Here is a 27,060-nt window from a genome sequence, read left to right on the forward strand (position 1 = left end):
TATATGATATTATGGGATCGTGTGGCACGCCGTCCACTTATATATATGATATTATGGGATCGTGTGGCACGCCGTCCACTTATATATGATATTATGGGATCGTGTGGCACGCCGTCCACTTATATATATATATACATCATGGGAACCGGAGTCTCTTCTGCTTATTTCCGATATTTTATTTTTATCTGTTACTCCCCGATAGCATGTCCCCTCCCAGTTTTACTTTGTATTATCTTGTTATTGTTTTCTTGCACGTGTTGTATATATACTTGTTGTATATATATATATCTGTACAGGTTAATTGTGGTAGGTACTGTCTAGCCTCGTCACTACTTCGCCGGGGTTAGGCCAGGCACTTACCAGCACATGGGGTCGGTTGTGCTGATGCTACACTTTGTGCATTTTTGGTGCACAGATCAGGGAGCAGCTTACGGACCGCAACAGTAGGACTTCTGGGAGCTATCTTCAGTCCAGGGACTATCGAGGTAGCCTAGCTGGCGTTCGCAGGCCGAAGTCCCTTTCCATGTTTTTCTTTGTTTGTTTATCTTGTATCAGACAAACATGATGTATTTTCCCTTTAGACATTGATTGTAGTATTCTGTAGTAGTCCGTGAGCTAGTGAAACCAGACCTTGGGTAGTGATGTGTATTAAATTTCCGCACTTTTGGTTTCCAGTTGCTTTAGATTTAAAGTCTTCCGCTTAGATTTTGTCTCGTTTATTATATTGTTTGAAAGAATACAGGAAAGGTGTTTTAAATATTGGGCTTGCCTAGCTCCGATAGTAGGCGCCATCACGACACCCGATGGTGAGAAATCCGGATCGTGACACCCGCAAAGGGAACCCAAGAGCAATTTGTTAAGAACAATGAGCTGGAAGTTGGTGGAGGTCCTAGTAATGTTGATTCCGAATTCAGTGGCTAAGATGTCGAGCTTGGCAATTGGAAAGACGCTCCTTTCTTGGTTGGTCAGGGAGGAGTTTTGGTGGTTCATTTTGTTATCATTTCTGTTGTCCGGGTTATTTGTAGGGTTGCAATCCAGACATTGTCTTGTGTCAAACCCTCTTATCCTTCCATTTTGTCCTAGTGGTTTGTTTAGTGTTGTCTAGGATTGTGTTATGTTTGTGCCAAGGTTGTACCCCAATTGTTTTGCTTGTTTCGTTATACGAACCGTTCACCGCTTGTCTAATGCAAATTCCGGTCGTTTGTTACCTCCAGTCATCCGCTTGTCTCTTTTTATCCTTTTGTTTTTCCTTTGGTCAACGCCGATTCTAGTGACATGACATGCGCGCACAGTTTGGGCCTAATCTTAAAAGTTAATTATAAAGCCATTGGGAGATGATCGGGACACTTAAGGGAAATAAGAACAACTTGAGATCATTTGAAGCTTGAGCCACGTGAAACTGGGGCAAGTAAAACATAAAGAAAACCCATAAAAGCAAGTTAGCCATATTGACAAGGGGGTCGTTCCTGGTAATGAAAGTAAGAGTATTGCCCTAACGGTGCTTTAAAAATGATAAATGAAAAGGCGAATGTGTGGATATGGTTATCAAGTCCGGCACAATCAGAAGATGTGGCGAATGCTTAATTGTGTTGTTTGTGTTTGGCATGTTTTGAAGATTGGAATGACGAAGGCATTTTATTCTTCTATCTAAACACTTTATCATTCGTTAACCCTTTGAGCCTTATTGGTTTTATTTCATACCCCTCGTTCGGAATCAGTAGCAAAGATTAGAAAACACAAGCATGGAAGATAAAGAAAAAGAAAAGGAAAAGAAAACAACAGAAACAACAAAACAACAAAAGAGAAAGGAGAAAGGAGAAATGAGCAAAAGAAAAAGAAAAAGAAAAGAAAATAATAAATAAGTGGAAAGAAAAACAAAAAAGGGAATTGGGAACTACGTTTGACCTGATTCCTCAAAGAGGATACGTAGGCGCTTCACGGCTCGGTCATAGTGTAACATAGTGTGCATAGTGTAACATAGTGTAACAAAAAATCAAAAATCCCCAAGCGAGAAACCGAGGCAGAAGTTGTGTTCGATGTAAAGAAATTTGGTTCCGAAGGTTGTAAATTTTGAACCCAAATTGATTCGTTTTGAGCTGCTAATACCCTTTCTTTCTAGCCCTATCCAAAACCTCACGTTACGGTCCAAAGAAAGAGCTTTTGACCAGTCTTCGAAAGATGCCAAGTCATGCAAATGGAAGTCGAGAATAACACTCTGATTCCCGGCAGAAAAGTAATAAAATGAGAGTCTTATCGATGAAAACCTTCACGGGCACCTTGAGGCGGCTATAAGTTGAGAGAAAAATCAAAATGAGAGAGGCTTGACAGTGAAAACCCTTCGGGCACTACAAGTCAAATAAAGATTGAGAATCATACAGGAAGCACCAGACGAAGATTGTGAAAGGCGATTAACGATAGCGGATAGGTCACGTGTGCATGTCATGGCCAGTAGAGTTGGTATCCACATCTGATAGGTTTTACCTCGTAGTTTTCTTGTTAGGAGTCATCTCTTTCTTTTTGCCTTTTACTCTGTTCCTTTTACCTTTGTCATTTCCTCTTCTTGAGTCTCTTTGGTCAGAACAAGCAAGAAATGATTTCAAAATTTGCCATCAGCTTTTCAATTATGCAAGACGAGATCTGACTAGTACATCAAAGTGGTATAAGTCAGGAAAGAACAAGCGCAATGAGCTGGTAATAGTCAACATGCTTTGAGGTTCGCACAAAATACCCAAGATTGGTCCATATCAATTCAGGGACAGTGCAACAAAAATAGGGCCAGGGGGATTGAACCGAGGGTATATTCGATGATGAGATTGACAAAAGGATGGACCAGTGTCAAGAAGGATATTCCCAGCAGAAATCGAGGGTTATAAGGCCAAGGCTAGCGGAAAATCAAGAAAGAACAACGCGGAAAGCAATAGACATAATCGGGAAATTTGTAGGAGATGGGACTGAAAGGTTGGGGCAATGCCAATTCACGGACAGTACCGCAAAAGAAGATATTGGGTCTGCACCGGGAAAAGGTATTTCAGTAACACAGACGATGGAGGGAGTGGTTAATCAAAGAACATGCAAGATCTTCAAGTGAAATCGGTCGTCATGAAAATACGTGAGGTCAGATAAGGAGACTGGAAAATGGTTAAAGAGGTTTGTGAATAAGGAATCATCAAAAAGGTCGGAAGGTATCAGCCCGGTTCAAGATGGTCAAACAACGTATAGATGGGAAAATGGTTGATAGCATCCCCGGCAGCAATATCGCAACCAACCATCACGTTTTAAACTGACCAAATTTTCTTTGATTTGAAGCAGGGACAGGGAATGTTACTGACGACGGAAAGACGTGCCACAAGAAAGATTGTCATACTGGGGCAGAAAATTTTCGTTCATTCCGAAAATTTTCGGGAAGTCTAACACAAGTTGGTGAAAAGCGGTATCCCCAGCAGTTTTTCGGGAGAAAGCAAAACAAGTTTTAAAGAAAGCAATGTCAGGAGGAAGATAACATGAGTTTTAAGGGAAGTAGTCTTTGAAGGAGTAAGATAACATATTTTTGAAAAATGTTATCCCCAGCAGTTCGCATAGAAGACAGTACAAGTTTTGAGGAAAGTAGTTTTGAAGAAAGATAATTCAAGTTAGAAGGAAAATGGTTGTTGAGGTCAGGAGCCCCGCCTGAAGAACGGAATAGCGCTTTATTTTCGAAGTTGTTGTTGAGGTCAGGAGCCCCCCCTGAAGAACGGAATGACAATTTATTTTTCGAAGTTATTGTTGAGGTCAGGAGCCCCGCCTGAAGAACGGAATGGCGCTTTATTTTCGAAGTTGTTATTGAGGTCATGAGCCCCCCGAAGAACGGAATGGCGATTTATTTTTCGAAGTTGTTGTTGAGGTCAGGAGCCCCGCCTGAAGAACGGAATGGCGATTTATTTTTCAAAGTTGTTGTTGAGGTCAGGAGCCCCGCCTGAAGAACGGAATGACGATTTATTTTTCGAAGTTGTTGTTGAGGTCAGGAGCCCCGCCTGGAGAATAAAGGTTTTATATTCTAAGAAGTAATTGGTTCTGAAGTCAGTAAAGCAGAGGAATACAACCGAAATCCCCAGCGGGAAACAACAAAAAATCCCCAGCAGAGGAAGACAGTTCAAGATTCGATGGAAAAAGTCTCGCCCGCCTGAAGAAAGAAATGGCGATTTATTTTTCGAAGTTGTTGTTGAGGTCAGGAGCCCCCCGAAGAACGAATGGCGATTTATTTTTCAAAGTTGTTGTTGAGGTCAGGAGCCCCCCTGAAGAACGGAATGGTGATTTATTTTTCGAAGTTGTTGTTGAGGTCAGGAGCCCCGCCTGAAGAACGGAATGACGATTTATTTTTCGAAGTTTTTATTGAGGTCAGGATCCCCCCCTAAAGAACGGAATGGCGATTTATTTTTCGAAGTTGTTGTTGAAGTCTCGCCCGCCTGAAGAAAGGAATGGCGATTTATTTTCGAAGTTGTTGTTGAGGTCAGGAGCCCCCCCTGAAGAACGGAATGACGATTTATTTTTCGAAGTTGTTGTTGAGGTCAGGACCCCCCTGAAGAACGGAATGGCGATTTATTTTTCGAAGTTGTTGTTGAGGTCAGGAGCCCCCCCTGAAGAACGGAATGACGATTTATTTTTTTGAAGTTGTTGGTTGAGGTTGGGAGCCCGCCCATATAACAGAGGAATACATTTCAGTCTTTAAATTTCAAGTCCGAAGTTGGGAGCCCACCCATATAATAGAGAAATACATTTCAGTCTTTACATTTCCAGTTTTGAAGTTGGGAGCCCGCCCATATAACAAAGGAATACATTTCAGTCTTTAAATTTCAAGTCCGAAAGTTGGGATCCCGCCCATATAACAGAGGAATACATGGAAGTTTGAAGTCAGTAAAGCGAAGGGTTACAACAAAAAAACCCAACAGAAATCAGAAGGAAGACCACAGGTTGAGCCAGAAGTAAAGAAACAACAGAGAGGAATACAACCGAAATCCTCAGCGGGAAACAACAAAAATCCCCAACAGAGGAAGGAAGTTCAAGATTCGATGGAAAAATAATGTGAAGCTCACGAGAAGGAAATAAGCCGTTCGAGATCGGCAGTCAAGGGAGAATAAAAGACAAATCAGAAGTAAATAAATACCAGAGGAGTCACCGAGACATCAAAGCAACAAGAGATACAAGAGCACGACTGAAGATCTAGATAAGATTTTGTAATTCATAGACTATAGTTTAGTCTAGCTTCTTGTTTTCTTTCAGCATGGTGTAATAAGGAGGTCGGCAGGCAGTAATAACAGCATGCAACAACAGTAACATTGCAGTCCCATGGTAGGCCCAGCTACCAAAACTTCCCGAACTACATTAACCTGATTCCCTTCTAGCCAGGGATATGTAGGAAACCTTTGAAGCAAAGGTTCGGTTAAATATTTTAAAAATTGCTTCGCACGGAGTACTCGGATGGGCAAAAATTGCTCGTATATGCTCACTTTATCTTTGCACGAAAACTCTTCGTGTTTTCGGACAAAGAGGGGCAGCTGTGAGCACGTGATTTTTGCCCTATGTGAGAATTACTCCCAAAAATTCAAAATAAAATAATTTTTTCTTTGTGCGCAATTTTGAGAATTTTCGTGGCATTTTTGGATAATTATTTGTATTTTGTCTGAGCATGTTTATTTATTAGATTAATGAAAAATACAAAAAAATGTGTGTTGCATGTGCATTTAGGATTTAATTTTACAATTTAGGAATTAACAAGTTTGTTTTACAAAATGGGAAAATCACAAAAAATATGTACTTCGCATCTTTTGCATTTTATGTCCGAATTGTGTGATTTTTATCGTTATTGATATTTAATTTCGTGTGACAGTTTGAATTCCAACCTTTAGGACAAGGTTGTTTTTAAGGCGGAGGGGAGGTGGATTGTAGTGAATAGGGGTGGGCGTTCGGTATTTCAGTTCGGTATTTAAGAATTTCGGTTCGGTATTCGGTTTATCAATTGTGTATACCAAATACCATACCAAAATATTTCGGTACGGTTCGGTATTTCTTATTTTGGTTCGGTACGGTTTCGGTTTAACAATCAATGAATAATCAATGCTAACAGTGCACATGCACAATTGAAATTTTCACTCTAAAAGAATCTGTTTTTCGATATATAACAGTGCACATGGCTGATCTGATGGCACATGCACAATTGAATAAGTGAAAAGCAAAAGTTGGCCAACTGCACAATGCACATTACACAACTATATTAAACAACTTAAACACAGTGCAATACTGCAATCAACTGGCCAACTGCACATTACACAACTTAACACTTAACACAGTACACAATTGAATTTGTACACAACTACACAACACATTACACAACTTAACACTTAACACAGTGCACAATTGAATCTGTACACAACTACACATTACACAACTTAACACTTAACACTTAAACACAGTGCAATAAAAACACAGTGCAACAAAAACAGTCTTAATACTTAAACACAGTGCAACTGGCCAACTGCAACAGTCTTAACAGTCTTAACAGTCTTAACACTTAAACAGTTAAACATAGTGCAACAAAAACAGAGAGGGCATCCCTCAACAAACAGTCTTAATTCTTAAACATGAATTCCAGGAAGACGTGCAAGACAACGCTTAATATGCTTCCTTAAACCAATTTTTCCATTCCTCTTTAGATTAACATTATATACTTGACCACAATGTTTGCACTCTACTTTGCGAACTTCTCCGTTATCTTCTTTTACCACAAAGTATTCCCAAATATCGGAGCGTTGAGCAGTAGCACGGGGCATGATTGCACTTGAACCTAAAAAAAATATAAATCATAAGTTAGAATATTATATTTTGATGATAATAAAACAAAACTACAAAATATTAAGTATATCATTATCACCAAACAAATAGAGTATTAAACTTACCACTCAAGATGCAAGTTGCAACTATACATCAAACAATGCTAGTAGTGCTTCCATTATTTTCCATATCTAAAGATAATACGACCAAATATGTCATACAAATGAAAAAGCATGATATATTATTTTGAATTAAAATACACACAAAATATTAAAGCTTACCAAGCTCGAGTTCCTCAAGATACTTCAAGTCTTCTTCAACACTAATAGGATTCTTCTCTTCTCTAAGCCAATCTTGAACACAAATAAGAGCTTGCACACATTTAGGAGTCAATGAACTCCTAAATGAATCAAGAATACGGCCACCAGTGCTAAACGCGCATTCTGACGCCACACTAGAAATTGGAATTGCCAACACATCACGAGCCAACTCCGAAAGAATAGGAAATCTAGGAGCATGTGTTTTCCACCAACTCAATATATCAAATCTTCACTAAAAGGCTCTTGTTCTTCACTAATGTATTTATCCAACTCCGATTTAGTACCCCTACTTCCATTGTCTTCCTTTTGTTTCTTCAAGCGAAGCTTAGTCCTTATTTTTGATGCACTTATAACACTCCCACTAGGTGTATTAGATGTGTTGTTAGATGAAGTAGAACTAGATGGAGATTGAGGACAAGATTCGGTTGAATACTTTTTTAGATACTCTCCAAACAAAGAAATCATATAAGCATACACCTCAGCATTTATTTTCTTCCCTTTTTCCTCCCCAAAAAGTTCTTCAAGTGCTCCCTCAACATATTCAAATTTTTTACGTGGATCCAAGACGGAAGAAATAAAAATCATTTTATTCATCTTTTCAGGCTCACCCCAATACTTCTTGAACTTTTCTTGCATTTGCTGAGCCATTTTTCTCAAATGCTCATCCTCACTAGCTAAACACATTTTCAAATGACAATAAAGTTCAGATACATCCTCAAAATGAGAATTACAAGTGACATAACGTGAACCTGAAACTTTTTTAGTTAGCTCGTGAAATCGTGCAAGAAACTCTATCACATTCCTCACATTCACCCAATCATCAGATTCAAGAGGACCTGCATTACCACCATCTTCACAAAGATGAGAACATTGATAAGCAGAAAATCCATCATAAAAAGATGCAACTTGTCAAAGGCCTTTTCAAAGTGTTGTGTTGTATCCAATATTAAATAGGTGATATTCCACCTGGTAGGAACATCTAAACACAACGTTTTGGTATATTCTACCTTTACATGTGCACAACACTGTTTAAACTTTAAGGTCCTTGCAGGCGAAGATCTCACATACCTCACAATATTTCTAACACGTGTCACAGAAGCATCAAGTTCTTTCAAACCATCTTGAACAATTAGATTTAGTATATGAGCCATGCGTCTCACATGAAGATGTTTACCACTCATCATATTAGTTTTCCACATATCTAACTGTTTAGACAATTCTTTGACAGTGACATCATTTGAAGAAGCATTGTCCACTGTAATAGTGAAAACCTTGTCTAATTTCCATTCAAGCAAACAATCCCTAATAGCTTTAGCCATCTCTTCACCCTTATGACTAGTGATAGGACAAAAATTTAGTATCCTTTTATGCAACTTCCAATCCCTATCAATGAAGTGGGTTGTCAAACACATATAATTTATTCTTTGTAATGAAGTCCAAGTGTCTGTTGTTAGGCAAATTTTTGGTTGTGCTTCTCTAAAAGAACTTCTTAGATTTTGCCTCAATTCACCTTAAACTTCATAACAATTCCTTGTTATGTTCTACGAGAAGGAAGACGAAATAGTGGTTGAGTTTTTCTCATAAACTTCATAAAGCCTTCATTTTCTACAAAGCTAAATGGTAGTTCATCAGTAACTATCATCTCAATTAAGGCCCTCCTAACCACTTTTTGATCAAATTTCCAAATTGATCCTTCATCATTTTTGCAAGATTGAAAATTTATCTTTGTTTGACTATTATCTTCTGCAATTTTAAGTGGGTATTCTTTGCATCTAAGCAAATGATTCTTCAATCTTGTTGTTCCATTTTAGATGAATTAGCAGCATAAGCTTGTTTACAATATCGACACCGTGCTTTCCCAACCCCATTAACCTCAAATTTATCAAAATGGTTCCAAACGTCTGACCTAGATTGCATGGCTTTCCTTTTCTTGGAATCTTGAGTATCAATGGTGTTGGTGTTACTATCTACCGTAATAGGTAAACTTTCACTAGAACCAACATCACTTACTTTACTTGTATCTTCCATCTATACAAAATTAAACAAATATAAACATAAATTAACAATCAACAAATTAACTACCTTGCTATCAGTAATGCTGAGAGAATGTAAATATGAGAGTGCACTTTTAGATTTTAGTTATTTTAAACTAGCTATAAGTAGCTTCAACTACCATGTTTCTGCTATAACAAATTAACAATATCTTTCCAACAGATGCAGCAGCAGTCTAATGTAACTGCAGCTAAGCAAAAGCTAAAAAGGCTAAAGAAGCCATTAACAATATCCTTTTCTAGCCATCTATAAATAAATAAAAAATCATGGTCATTACTACTCAAGTGACAAGTCCACAATTATTTAAATCTTTCCAAACCAGCAACCATAAGAATGTCACAACAAAGAAGACTAACAGTGAATTCACTCAACTGTCATCATCCTAAAGTGTCTATCACAAGAAAAATGCAAGGAAAGTTCTAAAAATCAGACCTAAACAAAGTAATCATATGGTAAGCCTAACACATAGTCGTGTACTCACAACTGTTATTATACAAGCAAATGAATTAAACAGCATGAACGTGATACAGATGATATTTTCCTACTAAAGGGAAAAGCTCGGAACAACAGTTCATTCAATCAGCAGTACAACCAAAAGAAAATGAAGCATACCTTTGAAATTGAAATTGAATCGAGCTCGGAACACTGGAACAGGACAGCAGCGTCTTCGACACTTCGTTTGCCCGGAATTTGTAAGGAGTGAGGAATCGAATCGAGCTGGAAATCACCGCCTATAACCCTAAATTAGTTTGATGCAGAAAATCAGAAATTAAAAAATTTATGCGTCTGAACTCTGAGCTCAAAAAGTTCAAAACTTAAAAATATAAAAACTCAGAAGAAACCTCAGAGAGTACTGGGATGAGAATGAGATGAGATGAGACTTACAAAACTTACAAAAGTAGTCAGTTAACCGGTGAAGATGAGATGAGACTCGAGCTCGACTATCGACTGGTCGTAACTCGTAAGTCGTAACTCGTAGACTCGCAGTCGATTCTCGATGATATCCTAAGCCCTAATGCCCTAATTTGATTCAGATGGTCTAAGAGAAGAGAAGAGAAAAGATTAGACTATTAGATTTAGAGAGGAAGAGTAATGGGCTTGGGTATTAACTGACTTGGGTAATTGGGGTTGGGAGTTGGGGGAGCTGGGTGGGACGCCGGGACGGTATGGTCGTAGCCCGTATGGACTTAGATATAGTAATATATATTATATAGGTAATTGGGCTTAGATATAGTCATATATATTATATAGGTTCACCAAATTTTTGGTATTTCGGTTTACCGAAATTGTAAAATTATAATACCGAGAATCGAATCAAAATACCGAAATACCGAAAATCCAGTACCGAATTAGACCGAAATACCGAAAAAAACCGAAACAAAAATACCAAATTAATTTGGTTCGGTTCGGAATTCGGTTTTTCGAATTTTATGCCCACCTAGTGAATGCCAAAATATATGATGTTACAATGTAGCCTATCTTTTAATATTATTTGCAGTTGAGCTCCTGTGGTTAGTTAGGTCTACCAGCTAAGGGATAGTAGATTATTTTAGGTCTATATATTTAGTACTGTAGCAATTTATCGGTCATGTTGAATGAAAATTGAGTCTTTGTTTTGTCTGCATTTCATTTCTTTCTTTTTAGTTCTTGTTTTTTATTTCCATGACGATTCCAACGTGTGAATCGTTACAACTTATGAATAGAGAAGGAAGAAAATGTTGAAAAAAAGAAAAACGTCTTTAATTTAAATTAGATTCTTATATCTATGGGCTATTTGGGCTGTCTAAGGCTTTTGGGTACTTAACCTTAAGGGGATTGTGGTTAAGAGAATTTAAGGGTACGTGGTAAGGGAATATTTAGGGTTATCGTACCAATACCAGTAACACTACTGGTCTTAAGGGGGCTATAAGGATACTTAAGGGTATTTTTAAATTAAAATTTTAAAAATTATTATATTTAAATAAACATAAATATAGGGGTTAAAAACATAAATTAAGATGTACGATATGTTATGAGACTAGTAAGGTAAACATAGTCGTCTTAGCTGTTGTCAACTAACGATAAAAAATGGCTATATTTAAATATAAAAAAATATTAAGGCTACCGTTTCGGTACCGTAAGGGTACCAACCAGACCGGTTTTACCGATACTTTTTCGGTACCCTCGTAGTACATGTTTTCTTTGCCTAAATCATCGATCCCTACCCCAATCAGGCCGGAACAGAAGGTACTGATACCGTTATGGACTGGATCGGTTTGGATACCCTCCCCCTCAAACAGCCCTAAGTGTTATAGATCTCCAAGTGGTTTCGCGTTTTATAGGTATGAACAACTTTCATCATCTTGTTGTAAACCTAAATTAGTCAAATAAATAAATTTCGATACATAGTATAGTAAAGAATAGTTGTGATATAAATTTTCAACCACTAAGTTTTTCAAAAAATAGATTTTTACCGACCTCTAAGTAGTAATTTTGTGGGGGATTTGCATCTATTGCCGCTTTTTGTGTCACATTTTAACTTGTGCCCGCTTTGCAAAAACAATTACAAGCGTACCCAATTTTTCGCATAACTTCAGTATACGGGGCTGAAGTAGCAAAGACAATCACGCAAAACTTTAGCATTTTAGTAGCCGGGCCTGAAGTTCAGCTCTAGAGCTGAAGTTTTTGTTTTGTAACTGGTGAACTTCAGCTCCACGACTGAAGTTTTTATTTTATAACTGGCGAACTTCAGTTCTTTTGTAACCGGGAAACTTCAGTTCTAGAGCTGAAATTTTTGTCTTTGTAACTGGGAAACTTCAGATATAGAGCTGAAGTTATTTAGTTCATTGTATGTTTACTACCCCAAATGACACTCTTTTCACATAATTTTTACCTGGATTCTTTTACTGCAATTGTTATGGCCCAGTTCTCAGTTCCTTTTCTTTTCAATGGAACGATGACATAATATACAAACCTGAAGTTTATCATCCAGGAGTAAAAGCTAGATAGAAAACAAGCTTCTGGTGCAATATCTCGCCTTCACAAATGGTAGCAGTCACACAATGTCACATGAAAATCATTTAAGCATGAGATTTTGTAAGCAAAGTCAACCTATTGCACCTTTTAGCAAAAAAAAACATATTGCACCAGCAGATCATCTTTTCTCTAGGATATTAGACTAGTAGACTATATAGAAAATAGCAGAAGAAGAAGAAGCAGAAGAAGAAGAAGAAGAAGAAGAAGAAGAAGAAGAAGAAGAAGAAGAAGAAGAAGAAGAAGAAGAAGAAGAAGAAGAAGAAGAAGAAGAAGAGAAGGAGAAGGAGAAGAAGAAGGAGAAGGAGAAGGAGAAGGAGAAGGAGAAGGAGAAGAAGCATAAGAAGAAGGAGAAGGAGAAGAAGAAGAAGAAGAAGAAGAAGAAGAAGAAGAAGAAGAAGAAGAAGAAGGAGAAGAAGAAGGAGAAGAAGAAGCAGGAGAAGAAGGAGGAGGAGAAGGAGAAGGAGGAGGAGAAGAAAATGAAGGAGGAGAAGGAGGAGGAGAAGAAAAAGGAGGAGAAGAAGAAAATGAAGGAGGAGAAGGAGGAGGAGAAAGGGGACTGGAGTTATTTAAAAAGTGAGTACAAATTAAAAAAAATTAAAAAAATAGGTATAGATTAAATGGGGATGACCAAATAAGGCGCCCTGTGCTATTTTTACAATTTTTATTTTGTAACTCAAAAGTAACTTGACAGCGGAAAATTTTCACATTGTAATAAACGTAAGATCCATTCTTCTTTCTCAAGTTAGCTGTCAGTTGACTTTTTTTTGGCACGTACTTATACTAAATACTAATTGAGAAGCGTGGAACTAGTTTTCCTTTATTGAATGACAAGTAAAAGAAAGTGGTTTTCCTAGTTAGAACAACTTCACACGTGGGCATAGTGCTGTATTCTGGGTCGGGCCCGGGCCTAAATGGGCCAAACGAGCCGGGCTTAACGGGCTTGGGCTTGGCGGGCCTGGGCTCTGGCGGTCCCGGGCCTCACGGTCCCGGGCTTCGTGGGCTCAACGGGTGGAACCAGCCCATGACGGGCCTAAGCCCATATGGTCCTGGGCTAAACGGGCCGGGCCCGTGGGCTTAGCGGGCCTAACGGGCTTTTTTATTTTCGGGGTTTTTATTTTTTATTTTTTTTGTTTAAGGCAATTTCTTGTAAACTATATCATGGCTATATAAAAAATATGTATGTAATATATATGTAGAAATCTAATTATTAAAGTGCTTGACGAAAAAGTAAAATAACAAAACAATATTAAAACTAAATTGTCATGCATAATAAATTAATAAGAAAGTACAACATGAAGCATAAATACGTCTAATAAAAACGGCTATTTGTGCAATATGGCCGTTGGTGGTCATTGGGGGTGGGGCCCTCATTTTGAATTTTGAAAAATCTTGTTTTGTAGTATATATAGTATACTAGTATAGTATACTATATATAGTATGTTATGTATATATATTTCCAAATATAATTTCTTATAATGTTTTGTAGTATATATATTATATATAGTATGTTATGTATATATATTTCCAAATATAATTTCTTATAATGTTTTGTAATATATATATATAGATTTTCTTGTAGTATATATTGTATGTTATGTATATATATTACCTTATATATTTTCTTGTAGTATATATTGTATGTTATGTATATATATTATATATATATATATATATAGATTTTCTTGTAGTATATATTGTATGTTATGTATATATATTACCTTATATATTTTCTTGTAGTATATATTGTATGTTATGTATATATATTATAGCTTATAAATAATTGCAAGTTAAAGACAAAAAAATATTGCAAAAAGATATTCAAGGGCATGTATTATAATTTTTATTACCAAAAATGGCATAAAAACTAAAAGAAGATATGCCAAAGTACAAGTTACACCATAATCTACATTGTATCTCTAACAAATTTTATAAATCCTTCAAGGTTCGGAGGCGGTTGCGTTGGTGGTGGTGGAAAAGAAGCTTGTTCATCACCACTTCCGGGCGAAGCAGCATCCTTCGCAAGTTCCGCCATCATTTCTTCATAAGCTTCATATATCACCGGTTGTGATTCCGCAATTCCAAAGTTTCTTCTTTCCAAGCGGATCCAATCTCTGAACAGTACAGATTTTTCCAAGCTCTCCCTCATTGACGCTCTATGATCACCTATTTGAAGTCTTGCTTGACTGAAAGCGCTCTCTGATGCAACAGTTAAAGCTTGAATAGATAAAATATCCCGAGTCATCCTTGCAAGAACCGAAAAATGTTTTTCCCTTGCCTTCCACCATTCCAAAAGATCAAAAGTGTCGTCTGGATTTTCCTTTTCAAGTCCCTGCAACAAATAAACTTGAAGCTCATTTAGATGCGAAGTTTCATCATAATTATCACCTTGAGAACCCCTGAACTCCGTCCAAGATTTAAGTGCTTTTAAGCCCGCAGCTCTTTTAGACGATTGTGAACTAGACGAAGTAGGGGTTGGAACATTTGGCCTAGCAGGCAAGTTGATAATCATTATAAATTGTTTGAGCATTAATTTTAATTGAGGCTTTTGCATCTGCAAGTGTAGCAAATTCCTCATTTGAAAGATCTAAAGCCTTATAAATATTTGAGTACCAAAAATGAGGACCTCCTAATTTCATTGTAGGATTTAACATTGCAGCAACACTATAAATGTTTCTAGGCGTTTAGAAGATTGTCTATTAAAACTAGGGGTTTCTACAGGTGGGTCGGACGGTACATCAGTTGGGTTATTAACAGGACTAGTAGGTATATCATCTAAATCCGGTTGGGTTTCATCTTCATCCTCATTTTCCTCATCATTTTCAAAGATAGTTTCATTAGGATAAAGAGCATTCATAGTTTCATCATCTAAATTTTGACCTGGTGCAATATTATGGCAAAATTGACTATCGGAAAATTGAAAACAAGGGTTATCACTATCAAGAATAATAGGAGCAACAGAACATCTACCAGGTCTGGGTCGGGGAGCCGGGGGAAGGGTAGTAGGTTGGCCACTACTTTCACCAATTTTAGCTTTACCCTTACCACCAAAAATATTTTTCAAAGAAAATATCATATTAATTATAATTATACTAAATAAAACTAACAAAACTATAATATTAAAACTTAAGAGTTGGAACGCGTTTATCGAATTGCCGAAAAACTTCTTGAAAACTGAAAATCGTTGAAGACTTGAATACTTCAATTCACCAACTTCACAATTTTTCATGAAATTTCAACAATAAAATAAGCAATTATAGTAGAGAGATTGAGAGAGATTGATGAATTGGTGAGTAAAAATGAAAGAATGAGGGGGTATTTATAGTTGAGAATTGGAAAAAGTGTAATTATATAAAGTTTGGGGTCCAAATGGCTATTTTCTAAACATCCAAACGGTCAAAATTGCAGCCCAAACGGCTACTTTTTAAATTTTGACCGTTGGAATTTTTTTTAAATTTTTTTTTTTAAATAAAAACTAGCCGTTAGGCCCGCTAGGCCCGGCCCAGGCCCGCCAGCCGGTCCCGGGCTCGTGTGCTTTCTAGGAAGAACCGGCCCGCCACGGGCTTTAAAGAACCATTAAGACCGGCCCGCCACGGGCTTTAAAGAACCATTAAGACCGGCCCACCAGGGCCGTTAGGACCGCGGGCCCGATCCGGTTCAGGCCCGGCCCACAGTGCACCATTACGTGGGCATCAAGATTGTTTTGGTGTTTATGCCATTCATAAAAGGTAAAATAATTTTTTCCCGTATATATATTTATATATTACTAGTCTTAGACTCTTAGGGTATACATTTTGCACGTGCACCCATATTAATAAGTACATAAGTTTATATATATAATCACAAAAAATTATGAATATTGTCCCCATTTAGCTAGCTCAGTAAAAGAAGTAATCATATCCCACAAAATTTCACAAATGCCTTATTGTGATTTTGAGGATTGTTTTGGGAATATTAAAGAAAATTGTTGATATTTTAATGATAAAAGTTTACTTTGGTACTATATTTATTGTCATACATCTTCTAGATGTGAAAAAATAAAGTCTAGATATTAGGACTTCTTACATAGTTCAAATAAGGAAAATTTTAATAACTAAAATTTTATTTGATTTAGAAGTCTTAAATATTAAGAAAATAATTAAAATTACAATTTTGTCCAATGTAAAATAATTTTTTATGGGCAGAAAAGGCAAACGATATTTCGCTAAGAGCCTTTGTGTTTTTAATATAGTATAGATATAGATAATCATAATTAATTCTATTTTTATTTTATTTATATTTTCAATTACTAAAATTAAATTACTCCATTTGACATAAACACTGAAATCGAATAAGTATTTACCTTATATTATACACATTATATCCAAGTGTGCCAATGTACACGTTCTTCGACCGCTTAAACGTGGGAGAAATTCAAAAATAGCCACATTTACAACTGGTCGTTCAAAAATAGTCCAGTTTCAAAAGTAATCGAAATTTAGTCACTTTTTATGTAAAGATAAATCTTAGCGAAAACACTGTTCAAAACCCAGAAAATACGCCACTATATTATACTGGAGTTCCAGCATAAGTATGCTTGAACCCCAGCATATTATACTGGAGTTCCAGGATAAGTATGCTGGAACTCCAGCATATGAGCATAATATACTGGAGTTCCAACAAATATAATTGTCCAGTATAATATACTGGAGTTTGGAGCACTGGTGCTCCAGTCTCCAGTATATTATACTGGAGTCAGCAAAGTATACCGGTCCAGCATAATATGCTGGAGTTCATACACAGGTGCACCGAACTCCAGTATATTATGTTGGACCGGTCTCTGTTGCCGCAAAATAGTGGCTATTTTTCATTAACTTCGTAAACGCTGACTATTTTTGAATGACCAGTCCGAAAACTGACTATACCGTGCTATTTTTACCTTAAACGTCATCTTGACCTGGTTTCCTTTTTGTTTTCTTCATTGTTTTCGGCATTATATTCGATAATATACAAGAAAGCCTAATTTGATGTGCGGCTAATGCATCAATGACTAAATCAGTTGAATTATTCCTGAGGTATTCAACTATTCATCTTGTAAATATTCAAAGATAGATTTAGACGAATCACATCAAACAATGGTTAGAGACTTAGAGGCTTGTCTTTTTTTTTTTCTCTCTCTCTCAATTCTTTCACAAATAGGCCGGCATGGCACTAAGACAATATGTCAATATTGATATTGAAATAAAATAAATGTAGAAGAAAGCTTTTGGATATTTTCGAATTTAAGCAAACAATGTAGTTTAAGGTCACAAACAAAATATAAAATTAATACTTAAAATGTATAAACACACAATTTATTCGGAGAAAAGAAAAAAGTACCAAACTAATAAAACAGCAAACGATGAAAAAGAAATGTGGCAAACGTATCGGTGAAGACTGAAAGAGGATATGGAGATTTAATGATTCTTGGCTAAATATTTTGTTTCCTATATGGTATTTGGTATTAATTTTGGGGTATTCACTAATTGGTATTTGAATTCACGTCGTTTAAGGCTCATTGAAGGGAGAAGTGCCCTCTATTAGAAATTTTCCATATCTCGAATTCGAACTCGAACTCGAAACTTCTGGCTAAAGGTAAAGGAACCTTATTTATTCCACCACAACCCCGGTGATATTCATGGTTGAAGTGCCTTTCAAGCATTTTGTGCATTTAGTGCAGTCTTTCTATTGTTGTTGTTACCGGTTTAAATCAACATCAATTAATTAGGGCACCTAAAACATCAATTATCATGCTATGCATGTATAGTATCAACATGTAATAAAGGACCCCAAATGGCTAACCTTGTCGGTTCATTGGGGTTCATAATTTAATTCATTCTGCAAACACTACTCAGTTGGCGTGATTCTAATTCTTAAGTAGTGGTTCAAATTACTCAAATAAATATATGATATATATGGAAAAATGATATTATATAGCGCTTCTCAAAATAATAATCGAAATATATATATATATATATATATATTATATATAAAAATTATATAAATTTTATATATTTTTTTGGCTACCAAATATAAATAGTTTGTGGTGCAGGCTAAAAGTAAAAAAGGCTCCATATATTTGGTATAAGGTTTTGGTTGCAAGTCTTTTTGGTCTTACTCATTGAACGAAAGTGCTGAGTGAATTAATTAGTGTAATTGGAGGGTAGCAATTTTAAAGACGCAGCACTAATTATTAGCGAGCATTTTATATGTAACGATATTTATACTTCTTTTCATATGTTGGAAATATGAAACTCATACTCCTCTACATGGTGAACAACCATATGCAAATTGAGATGAAATTTTTAGGATAAATTTATACAATTTGGGAGGAATCAATGAGAAATCTAACAAGAAAATATTCAGGTTTATTATAAAAATAAATGATTAATGATCATTTACTTCTCATGTTCCATGAATAGAGTTTCTATTCGAATCTCTTTAGAAAAAAAATCTTATTTCTTGTAATAAAGAAGATCTTTTGTCTTGTGATAGGTCCCCTAACAAAACTAGTTCATCTAGTTTGTAACTTCATCGAAACACAGAATAGTTCCTAATAGTACTCCATTTGTATGAAATTAAATCGCCTTGAAATGTTTCTTATTTCTTATCGATTCCTAATGATGAAGCGGGGCGGGTGGATGCGGGTCTGTGTGGGGGTGGACGCGGGTGAAAATACTATGCGGGGCACGGGGCGGGGCATATTGAGATCATCGTGGGTTTATGCGGGTTTGACCCCAACCGCACCGCTTGCCATCCCTACGTGCAAGTAGCATTCTAGCCAGCCAATCCAACAGACTATACATTTGAGAATGCTTCAGAATGTTACAACGATTATAGTATAATTTACCCCAAAAAATGACAGTTAAAATGTTAGTTCCAAGCTCACTTACACACAACACTATTTATCTACTGTACACTAAATAAATTTACATATTAAGGAGCAACCTGTGACAAAGTAGATCTATTCCAAAAGCTATATCTTTTCTTTGCCTCTACCATTAAACTCCTCAGCAAAGTCACTGTTTAATCCTTCGAATCGTATCCTTTGAATCTGATCATGGTACATAGGTCGGAACTCAGTCTGAAATGCCCTGTATGTAACATATGGTAACAAAGAGGAAACGACGACTAGAAGCGTGACCAGCCAATAGAACGGACTTGGAGCGCAAGCTTCCACAAGAATCTGGTATGCTGTAGTAGATATTATAGGCGAAAGAGCGCCATAAACAGCTAAAAACACATACCAAATCGCGATGCTGCCCCAGATGAAAAAGTGCTGAATCCAAGTGAAGTAGTTGATAGACAGTGCCATTTGACAATTGACTGTCCACACCACACAAGTGTACATTATCACTCCAAATACTCCATAGTCAACCGGTTGACCATCTTTCCGGAATATGTGATGCATGATCGAATTGTTGGTGCCAAAGAAGATGATCATAGAACAGATAACACCGTTCAACATCCAGCCTAAAATGCGAGGCCAACTGAAGAGGATGTTCTTTGTTCCCTCTTCATAGAGCTTAGGAAACTGCAAAAGAAATACTATGAGAGATAAGGTTGTGGCCCTCTTGCTCAGTTTTCAAGTTACAACCACTTGCAGCAGAGATCAAAGAACACGTTAAAGTGGTGAATATGAAGTAGCTTTTTTTAATAAACATAATTTTGTTGGTGCTTAAAAGGAATTACAAAATAGGAGACCGACCTCGAGACACAGCCGTGCAGAAACATCCTGATCAAAGACACCGAGAGCAATCACAGGAAGCGATGTGAAAAACACATTATATAATGACATATACCAGTCATTATAAGCAGGTCGGCCAGAGAAAGAAGCAAAGCCCTCAAACCAGAAAAGGGTCAACCCAAAGGCGAGGTTCTTGTAAAAGAAGTAGCACAACTGCAACCATCCCAAAAAGTGATATCAGGAGGTCATAAATGTCTAATTCAAAACCATCATGAAACTTTGCTTTCAATCAGCTAGCAAAATACAAAATATCCGTAACTGCAACCCATGCCCCTGGTACAGCGGTAAGTAAACGGCTATTCACTTTTTTATATGTAACATGTGTCATGCTTCTTAAAGAAACGTGTCACTTTTTTATTATGACGCATGCCTGCTAAACCAAAAATAGTCACCTCAATCACGCAAATGTTACATCAGTTCCATTTTTACAAAGAAAGTTTTAAACCAAAAAAAAAAAAAAAAAAAGACTCGGTATCAATTTTTTGTTTGGTGCATATTGGCTTCAAGATGAGCAAAATGTCAGATGTGATTTATGGTCATATCCGATTTCTTTTTAAAATTTCCTAGGACTGATGGGGAACACTTACCATCATTGATATTCTCCTGTAGCACCAGTGGCCATGGACCAACAACAAGCGCTCAAGAAAACGGAATTGAGCTATTGCATAATCACTTGACATGACAGCCTAGTAAGAAGTGCAGCAGCATCAGTTTAACTCCTTTACGAACATGGAAATTGTTTGGCAGAAAGAATCTGCGCTCATATTGCCAACTATACAACTTAATTAGAAATCACCGTCCATCAAGAGAGACAAGAAAAGACAACGTCTTCATAAGTAATATTAATGCAAAAAAGAAACAGCACCAAGTGATGAGAGGAGAGACAGTGTTACATCTTCAGCTAAAGTCAACAATCACTTAATGTGGACTTGCAATGGAATCTGTGGCACAACGCGAGAATCTTACTAATGCTAGAAATTATATTCAGTACTAGAACATTGAATCTCCCCTCATAAGCCTAGTAACGACAAAACCTCAGCAGTTACTTGAATCCTGATTAAACTAATCCAGAATAGAAAAACAAGACCCCCTTCTGATAAATTGCTTCACTGATCTGAATTAGTCAGTTATTCAGGATCATGAAACAGATATGAGGCGCTTCAAATAGGAATATTTCTCAGCAAAAGGAAAACTGACTCACACAAAAAGAGCTCCAACTAAATACTAAACTACCTTTCTTCCATTGCTTCTTCTGCTCTCCATTTTCCAAAAATTAGCTCACTGAACTTCATTAAGTCTCGACCACTTGATTATTCACATCAACTCCTAATTATCCACAGCTACGACTAGTTATGAATAAAACATACCAAAGCAGAGCTTTCAAGATGGAGAACAGATGCAGCAATATGTACCGAAAACCAGGATGGCATAAGTTACACTAACTAACCCCCTACCCCAACCCCCACTAGAGGAACAGTATCCGCCCTGACAAGGAAAAGGCAAAGCGAAATGGAAAAATGACGAAAAGGAAAAGCAAGGGTCCGAACACTAAGAAATGGAAGGAAGGAAAAAGGACAACAGGAAGAACTACGCGAAAAGTTACCTGCATTCCTTCAACGCCACTGATGCCAACCCCAACATCAGCCTCTTGGAGCATGCTTACATCATTTGCCCCATCACCAATCGCTAATGTATTTTGGTGTGTTCCAACTTTCACCAATCTAGTAACCTGCATACCTTTAAAGATTTTTGTCAGATTATTCAAATGGCCCACAAACCTGATATGCAACAAACTTTGTATACAGTTAATGAACAAAATTCTCCAAATACGAAACTGTATAGGATGGCACTTACAAGAGCTTTTTGTTTAGGAGTGGAGCGGCAGCAAATAACAGATGCACAACTTATTGCAAGCTCCAAGAATGATTTTTCCAGTTTTTTGTCAAGAGCAAATGACAATGATTTGCCATCAATGATCAAACCAAATGATGCAGTAATTTCTTTGCTTGAGCTTATTTGTGATATTCCCTCTCTTATTTGCTTTGTGATGCTATCATGTGAAACCTAAGACAGTTGAACTTGGTGAAAAACGTAACTTTTGTTTTATTGTAGGCAAAGCAAATCCACAATCATGTACCTTTGCAATAGTCTCCTTGTTTCCTTGGTTTTCTAAGTCCAGTATGTCTTGAGAATCTAAAGTAACTATAATTTGCCTCATATCTGGTCTTAATAAACTACAAGCGTACCTACATGACATTCAGAAAGATAATGAGAATGGAATTCATAGTTTAAACAGAGAAGTTGCATCATTTTACTAATAAGACCTACCCAATATTGATAGCCGTCTCCATCTTATCACCAGTTAAGACCCAAATCTTAATCCCAGCTTTTGCAAGTTTATCAATGCATTCCGGGACCTGCAGAGTAGTCAGCTTAGGACTGGAAAATGATTCACAACAAGTCATGTATAAGGCAAAAGTAAAAAAAGGAAATTGCAAGCTCCGTTCAATTTTAACTAATGTATAACACAAGATTAAAGCTCACCCCTTTTTGAAGTTTGTCCTCAACAGCAGTAACACCAAGGAGAATTAAGTCCTTTTCAATCTTGTCAGCCGCAGCATCCACCAAAGCATCTCTGTCTGCTGTTACAGAGGCTTGGGCGTTCAAAAACTCTTGTTCCCATGATTGGAACTCTTCCTCCTCAAGCTCACGGTAAGCTACTATTAGAGTTCGCAATCCTGCTTCAGCATATTGTCTAAGATGTTCCCTTGTTATACCCTCATAGGCCCGCCCATCTTTCGAGAGCCGTTCGAACATCACACTAATTGAAAGGAAATATTATGAGCAAGAAGAAATCAGTCTAAATTAAACAGAATTGGAGGATTGAATCACATATTTGATCACTAGATAATGACATATGCAAGAGCATTGCAAAGAGATACAGACCTGTCTGCACCCTTGCATAGGAGCAACAACTGGTTCTCGGCATTTTTTACAATTACAGACATTCTCTTCCGTGAGCTACTGAACTCTAAGACATGAAGGAGCTGATATGATCTGAAATGAAGACTTAAGTCATGCAAAAAGCAATAAAATTATTTAAGATTCCAATAGAAGAGAAAAAAAACAAATGAAAGGTTTACCTGTCAACCACCTTGCCACTGCGATGATCCAGCTCATGCAGTGTGATTCTGCTTTGTGTTCTTTCAAAGAACTGAAACCCAAGTTCCCTTGCTGCAATGACAAAGGCAGCTTCATCTGGTGACTCTGCTTCATAGGAGATCTGACCTGTTTTTTTGTTCACATCAGGAATAACCGTATGACAAATCGCCAGCACTCTGAAAAACTTTTGTATCATGTCTCGATGAGGCTCATGGACCCATTGACCATTCATTATACGCTCATCTTTGAAGTTGAATCCTTTAATAGATATCTCCAAGTTAACGGCAGTGTCATTTGATTCCTCCACGTCATTAGAAGTATCACCTACTTCCTTCACCGCTCCATCTCTTTTCCGCTTTGCCAGGGCCCTCTCTACCTCTGTCACAACACGGCCATACGCAACACCTGCTATTGAACATTTAACAAACTCCATGGAGTTGCATGTTAAGGTGCCTGTTTTGTCAGAGAGTATAATGTCAACCTGCCCAAGTTCCTCATTCAGATTAGATGTTCTTGCATGAGCTGGCTTATCTGTTTCTTCGTAGTACATCTCCCTATCTTGATTTATGAAGATGCTCTGTAAAACCTTCACAATCTCAATAGACACATATAACGAAATAGGAATCAAGTACCCGTACAACATCAGTGCTGTCAGGAAATGGAAAAATGCAGCGAGTGAAGCTCTTTTGGGATCATAAAAGACACTTGTCCTGTCTGGTCGAAGATACCACCTCCTTAGTTTCCCACCACGAAGGTCATTCTTAGTTTCAATCCCGAAAAAGATAGATCCAATAAAAGCTATTGTAATCAAGGTACCAAAAAGGACATATATTATTTTATCCATCCTTTTCTCAATTGCACTCCTCTTAGAAGGAGGATCTGTAGAATTCTGCATGACTTTCGTGTCATGACCAGTAAAAATGACCACACCATAAACATAATCAGTGTTCCGTAGCTTGGAATCTCGCAGAAGTATCTGCTGCACTGAAAGAGGGTGCTGCTGATTATCATAATTCAGAGTTCCAATGAATGTATAAAGATCTTCATTTGGATCTTCACACTTGACGACACCCTTAAAATTTCGGAAAGAAGAGTCATCGTGCAGGGAGGATGTGATATCCAATGCATGCTTTACCTTAAGGTTAGTCTCTCCATCAAGATTGGAGGTTTCAACGTAACATATCCCGTCCTCATAGCTTGATGAAAGCAAAAGCAGATCAGCAGGGAAATATTCATCCTTGTGCACCTTAATAAGATCCCCAACTCGTAAACTTCTCCATCTAGTCTCTTGGAAAGTATGATTTTCAGTGTATACGCTTACCTTCCGGTTATTGGCTTCAATATCCTGAAAAAGATTGCATCAAAAATTAAAATATTACAAGAAAGACCATTGAATATATACCTGAACTTGCTCACAACAATCAAAATGCATGCCAACATATTTTTGTCAAACTGCCAAAACCAAAGGCATGCCAACATAGACTAAGAGCAAACTAATTATCAAAAAGAAAGAGTACATACAACATTGCAATTTACACAACTAAAGACATCAGAAAGTCCTAGTGAAGTTTTTCGACATGACCTCCAGACTTCTTCAACAGAGAATATAAAGGTCGAAAAATGTGTGTTCACCCAATAGGGAAACAAAATGACAGATGATTGATCTGTATCCAGTAGTCAATGTTTCCGATTGAGAAAATATCTTTCTATTTCCCAATTATTATGGGCAGCTCAACCGCAGAACATGTTCATTTACTAGCTAGGCAGTGAACCAGCGAGTCAAGAAAGGCACTGCATTTATTTTTTCTTCTTTTCCATACAGGGTTTCGTTTTGAAGTTTGATAGTAACTCTCAATTGGGGACAACTGAATATGACACATTATAACCTTCAAGTCACTGTTTAAATGCGAGTGGGAGATCGTTCAAAAACCGAGTGTACTGGGGGTTGGCGTTGCAGCTATCTCTTATTATCTTCACATGCCAATAGCCCAATAAATATTGCTTCACTACTTTTTGGTGTTGAAAAGTGTTTCGCTACATATCTGTTCCAGCTTTTTATGAGTAATATTCCCAGCTACTAATAAATAGATAATGAGAATCTACTTAACATTAAAACATATCTATACGTAGTCTCGTTGTGAAAATTAACACTTCCCTAAAGTCATTGTCATTAGTTGCTCATCCACATTGTACTAGTTAAATCCTAGCTTATTTAACCAAGCAGAAAAAAGTTAATTTTAGTGATTAACTTTCATCAAAGATAGAATGTAATCAGTGATTGGCGAACGAGGACTGAAACATCAAAGACAACTATTTGATCCAACCAAGGAAAACAGAGTATAAAATGCTCAGAGCATCAGAATACAACAAGAATTTACCTGCCTTTTACGCCTCCAATCTTCGATCCCTTCTTTCGCCATAGTTGCCCCGATCACAACCAGCAAAGGTGCTAGAATGCTACTGGCAGTATATGGAGCCAGAGGACTAAATGAAACACAAGCAACAACAAGAAAATATATATTTGCAACCCTCCTAAATTGCTCAAACAATGACTTTGGTATAAAATTAATCGCTGTGTACTTTGTAGTAGAAACATAATTCCCTCTGTACTTGAGCTGCACCTGTTCTTGATTATCAGGATCATTACAATACACGATCCTCGAAAATCCCCTCTTCCCAATTTGACTATGTTCCTCCTTTAACGAACACTTCATACATGAAAAACTATATAACTTACTGAACCGTATTTTCCTCCTTCCACCTGCCATTTTCTCCAACTCTATTCCCCAATTAAAATAACAACAAAAACAAGCCCAGTGAAGTCCCACTCTAAGCAAAAATAAATTAAAAAATACAACAACAACAACAACGACGACGACAACAACAACAAGCCCAGTAAAATCCCACAAGTGAAGTCTGGGAGGGTGAAGTGTACCTAGACCTTCGCGCTACCTAATGAAGGTAAAATCTCACAAGTGAGGTCTGGGAGGGTGAAGTGTAGCTAGACCTTCGCGCTACCTAATGAAGGTAGAGACAATGAAGGTAGAGACGTTGTTTCCGAAAAATACACTAGAAAAAAAATCCCTGAAGTTCCTCAAACTACTATTACCACCAGTTATTAAAACATTGATTATACTAATTTAATCCTCGCATTAAATTCCAGAAACTTGCTAACAAAATAACACGTTACAAAATAAGAAACAAATTAACTCCAAGTGTGAACAAGAACTTGACACAGTAGTAATGCTTACAGCTTGGCACTGAGTTAAAACACTGAAATAACAAAAATGGAAGAGTTCTTAACGTGAAGCTTCATCTTTTCTCATATACTTAGCTTCAAATTGCCATAAAAATCAACCGAAATACCAAAATTGACGATTGAGTGTTAAGAAAAGTAAACCCTAGTAATTAGTTTTCCTCAAAATTCTTAACTTTGGTCTCAAGTACTAAAGATCCTTTACTTCCACTGTCGGTGTAGTTACAAATGTGCTCAAAAGTCTAAACACCAACCTGTAAATTTTACGTGGACCAATAAAAAAATATTCACTCAAAAGGATAATTCTTGTTTTCATAAATTTCCAGATAGTGGTTTGGTTGAAGTTAAGGAGAAAAAAAATGAGGAGTTTCTAGTACAAGTAAGTAGTTGGCCAACGAAATGTGTCAATTTTATGTTTTTTGCTGTTTTCACAAGTAAAAATAGAATGAACAGTGAACTGGCAGCTAAATATGGCAAGTACACTTTTGGCTTTATCGGAACTTTGACTACGTGGACTCATCCTACCGTCCACGTGGCTAATGATGTAAATCTTAACAATTTAAAGACTCGAAAGTAACAACGACCGTGGTTCACGACCGTAATGTACCTAAGTACTTTTCGTGGACGACGCCGTATATTCTAACCGTTCGGACAGGAGGCGCGTGCTTCAATGAAGATGTACGGTGATT

At 37.1% G+C, this 27,060-nt stretch overlaps 1 protein-coding gene and 1 long non-coding RNA gene across 2 annotated transcripts; both read right to left on the bottom strand.

Annotated features, from left to right (window-relative positions):
* Positions 1-6,753: 6,753 nt before the first annotated feature.
* Positions 6,754-7,335, bottom strand: LOC107805549 (uncharacterized). Its single transcript, XR_001652444.2, has 3 exons — positions 7,086-7,335; positions 6,930-6,995; positions 6,754-6,817 (listed from the first exon to the last, which is right to left on the bottom strand). It is a non-coding gene; the product is annotated as an uncharacterized LOC107805549 (long non-coding RNA).
* Positions 7,336-18,986: 11,651 nt separating this feature from the next.
* Positions 18,987-26,717, bottom strand: LOC107788196 (putative phospholipid-transporting ATPase 8). Its single transcript, XM_075250524.1, has 11 exons — positions 25,494-26,717; positions 23,097-24,460; positions 22,900-23,010; positions 22,498-22,774; positions 22,282-22,370; positions 22,091-22,199; positions 21,808-22,017; positions 21,557-21,682; positions 20,541-20,639; positions 19,915-20,106; positions 18,987-19,740 (listed from the first exon to the last, which is right to left on the bottom strand). The coding sequence occupies exons 1-11, from the start codon at positions 25,881-25,883 to the stop codon at positions 19,183-19,185; spliced, it is 3,525 nt and encodes a 1,174-aa protein (XP_075106625.1). The 5' UTR covers positions 25,884-26,717; the 3' UTR covers positions 18,987-19,182.
* Between the last annotated feature and the right edge of the window lie 343 nt (positions 26,718-27,060).

This window comes from Nicotiana tabacum, chromosome 3 (assembly GCF_000715075.1).
Source record: "Nicotiana tabacum cultivar K326 chromosome 3, ASM71507v2, whole genome shotgun sequence".
Taxonomy (NCBI): Eukaryota; Viridiplantae; Streptophyta; class Magnoliopsida; order Solanales; family Solanaceae; genus Nicotiana; species Nicotiana tabacum.